Source organism: Mus caroli, chromosome 2 (assembly GCF_900094665.2).
Source record: "Mus caroli chromosome 2, CAROLI_EIJ_v1.1, whole genome shotgun sequence".
Lineage (NCBI taxonomy): Eukaryota > Metazoa > Chordata > Mammalia > Rodentia > Muridae > Mus > Mus caroli.
Genome location: NC_034571.1, coordinates 80,910,026 through 80,913,256, shown reverse-complemented (window position 1 = coordinate 80,913,256; position 3,231 = coordinate 80,910,026). Strand labels below are relative to the sequence as shown.

Below are 3,231 nucleotides of genomic sequence, written 5' to 3'. Positions count from 1 at the left end.
GTGCGGAACTTTGTGATCCTGTCTATGAACTGCCAAACATTTTTGAAAAATATATACATATTTATTTATAGAGAATATGTCATTCACACACATTGTAAGTTTCTTCAAAGTTATGTTATCAGCTCTCTAGAGAGTAGCCTTGTCTACACAATGACACTCTAATCACAGAGTTCTACAGTGGGTTTTGAAGTTCAGAGATAAAATTCTTGGCAAATACGTGCAAGTGCTTAGGTTTGAACCCCAGTAAATGCAAAACATGTTGAATTCTATGTGAGAATGAATTCAGGATATCATTTCAATATTAAAATATTTAATTGTTCTTCCAAAAATGCCACAAAGACATCTTTGGAGTTTGTGACAGTGTTTTATGAAAAACATTAACTGCACAAAACAATGCTCATCTTTATTAAGTATACAACTGTTTTATTCCTATATACATCTATCCAGTATTTTGTTTCTCATATGAAGATAATATCATATCTGATTATGCTGGTTTTTATTAATAATGACATTGTTTATCAAGATTATCAACACCTTCAGCTGCATCACCTACAATAAATACTTCAGAAGGTAATAAAATAAAGAATTTGTGCGCTTTAAAAATGTAAATATTTATAAAGTACCAATTGAATATGTGTGCTAGAAAACTAATTGCATACTCGACAATAGCAATGTGCATTGTTACACCTGAGTCATCTCTCCTCAAATATGTTTTCATATTTTTCCTGTCATAAAAATTCTGAGAATTGACATATGTATTATTGATGTTTTTAAATTAATTATTGTTACCAATTGAAATTCTTTTGATGCATATAGAAAACAGTGCAATGGTAATCCATTCACCATTTATCTAACAATTTAAGTTCTAATAGTATTTAATCATAATTTTACTTTAAGTTTCTTTAATATATCTTCATATCTGCATTTATTCTCTTGTCTCAGCAGTATATGTATGTGTATATGTGGGCGTCAGTCTAAAATCTATTTATATATTTTGATACTATCTATATGTCTATCTATCTATCTATATCTCTATCTATCTATGTACCTATCATGTATTCACTATTAAGTATACAAAATAAAAATATTAAATATATAACAGAAGTTTCTAATTTTATATATGAGTTGTTAGTATCAATATTATTTAGAGCTTTATAAGAAATAAGTATGGTGTTTACCAGACTAACTAGTGCAAACCCTTAGAACAGTGCCAATTCATGTTTATATTGACTCTAGAAATTTCATGAATTAGAAAAAGAAATTAGCTTCTTTTTATTTTTATATTCCCATGAGTAAATATGTTGTTTTAAAAATATTAATTGTTTTTTTTTTCTTTTTGGTTTTTCAAGACTGGGTTTCTCTGTGTAGCCCTGGCTGTCCTGGAACTCACTCTGTAGACCAGGCTGGCCTCAAACTCAAAAATTCTCCTGCCTCTGCCACCCAACTGCTGGGATTAAAGGTGTGTGCCACCATGCCTGGCTCAATATTAATATTTTAAAATATTAAGTTACAAATGTTTGATATTTCATTTTCTCTTTTTTATTATTTTTATTAGATATTTTCTTTTTTTTTTTAATTTCAAATGTCAAACCCTTTCCTAGTTTCCCCTCTGAAAATCCCCTATCCCTTCCCCCCCATCTCTGTTCCCCAAATTCTACCATTGGAATTATTTTGTCTTTCATATAGTAAATTCTGAAACGTTTAAAATTTTTTGCCTCTGTTGATAACAGGTTTTCTGATAGAGAATGGATAAACACAACCTAACAGTTGTGACTGAATTCATCCTGATGGGAATCACTGAAAACCCTGACCTGCAGGCACCATTGTTTGGATTGTTCCTAATCATCTACCTGATCTCAGTGATTGGCAATCTTGGGATAATCATCCTCACCAATGTAGACTCCAAACTTCAAACACCAATGTATTTCTTTCTTAGGCATTTGGCTTTTACTGACTTTGTTTATTCAACAACTGTGGGACCAAAAATGTTGGTAAACTTTGTTGTAGATCAAAATGCAATTTCCTACTCTCTTTGTGCTACACAGCTAGCATTTTTTCTTCTGTTCATTGGTAGTGAGCTTTTTATTTTGTCTGCAATGTCCTATGACCGCTATGTGGCCATATGTAAGCCTCTGCTCTACACTGTCATCATGTCCCATAAAGTATGTTGGGTTCTAGTCACAATGACCTATCTTTACTATACATTTATGTCCCTTGTAGTAACCATAAATATTTTCTCTTTATCCTTCTGTGGCTACAATGTCATCAACCATTTCTTTTGTGATTGTATTCCCTTAATATCCTTGCTTTGCTCAAATACACAAAAAGTTGAACTTATAGTTATGATCTTTGCAGCTTTTGATTTGATTTCTTCCCTTGTGGTTGTGCTTATATCCTACCTGCTCATTCTCATGGCTGTTCTCAGGATGAACTCTGCTGAGGGCAGACACAAAGCTTTCTCTACCTGTGGGTCACACCTGACAGTGGTTACAATATTCTATGGGACACTGATATTTATGTATGTAAAACCTGTATCTAGCCATTCAATTGATACTGATAAAATATCATCTATATTTTATACTTTAGTCATCCCCTTATTGAATCCCCTGATCTACAGTCTGAGGAACAAAGATGTAAAAGATGCTCTACAAAGAACATGGCAAAAAATATTCAACACATTTTCTTAAAATTTAAATGCTGTAGAAATCCTTCAAATCAAGTTTACATATACACCCATTTTATTTTCCTCCGGAATGTAGAACAAGCCCCAGTGTGTGAATCCTGTATTACCTACTTGAATTCTGGTGCTAATCAAGTTTCTAAATATCATACTTCTATTAGAGGAGAATAATTTCCTTCTTGGAACATTATTTACTGCACATAACTGCCAAGCCTGTTGCGAAATATAAACAGATTTAGTAACTATAAAACTGAAGGTATATAGCTGGGCGTGGTGGCACACGCCTTTAATCCCAGCACTTGGGAGGCAGAGGTGGGGGGATTTCTGAGTTCTAGGCCAGCCTGGTCTACAAAGTGAGTTCCAGGACATCCAGGGCTATACGGAGAAACCAAGTCTCGAAAAACCAAAAATAAATAAATAAATAAATAAATAAAACCTGAAGGTATAATTAATGATGAAACTTGTGCATGAGAGAAATTATAGTATGTACAAAATATGATTTTGAATGTTCAAGCAAAATTTTCTGCCAAAATAAACACTTTAACATTTGT

At 32.6% G+C, this 3,231-nt stretch overlaps 1 protein-coding gene across 1 annotated transcript; it reads left to right on the top strand.

Moving 5' to 3' along the window:
- The first annotated feature begins 1,745 nt into the window (after window positions 1–1,745).
- LOC110289636 (olfactory receptor 8K3-like) lies at window positions 1,746–2,687 on the top strand. Its single transcript, XM_021155928.1, has one exon. It carries the CDS (start codon window positions 1,746–1,748, stop codon window positions 2,685–2,687), a length of 942 nt encoding a protein of 313 aa, XP_021011587.1.
- Window positions 2,688–3,231: the final 544 nt, after the last annotated feature.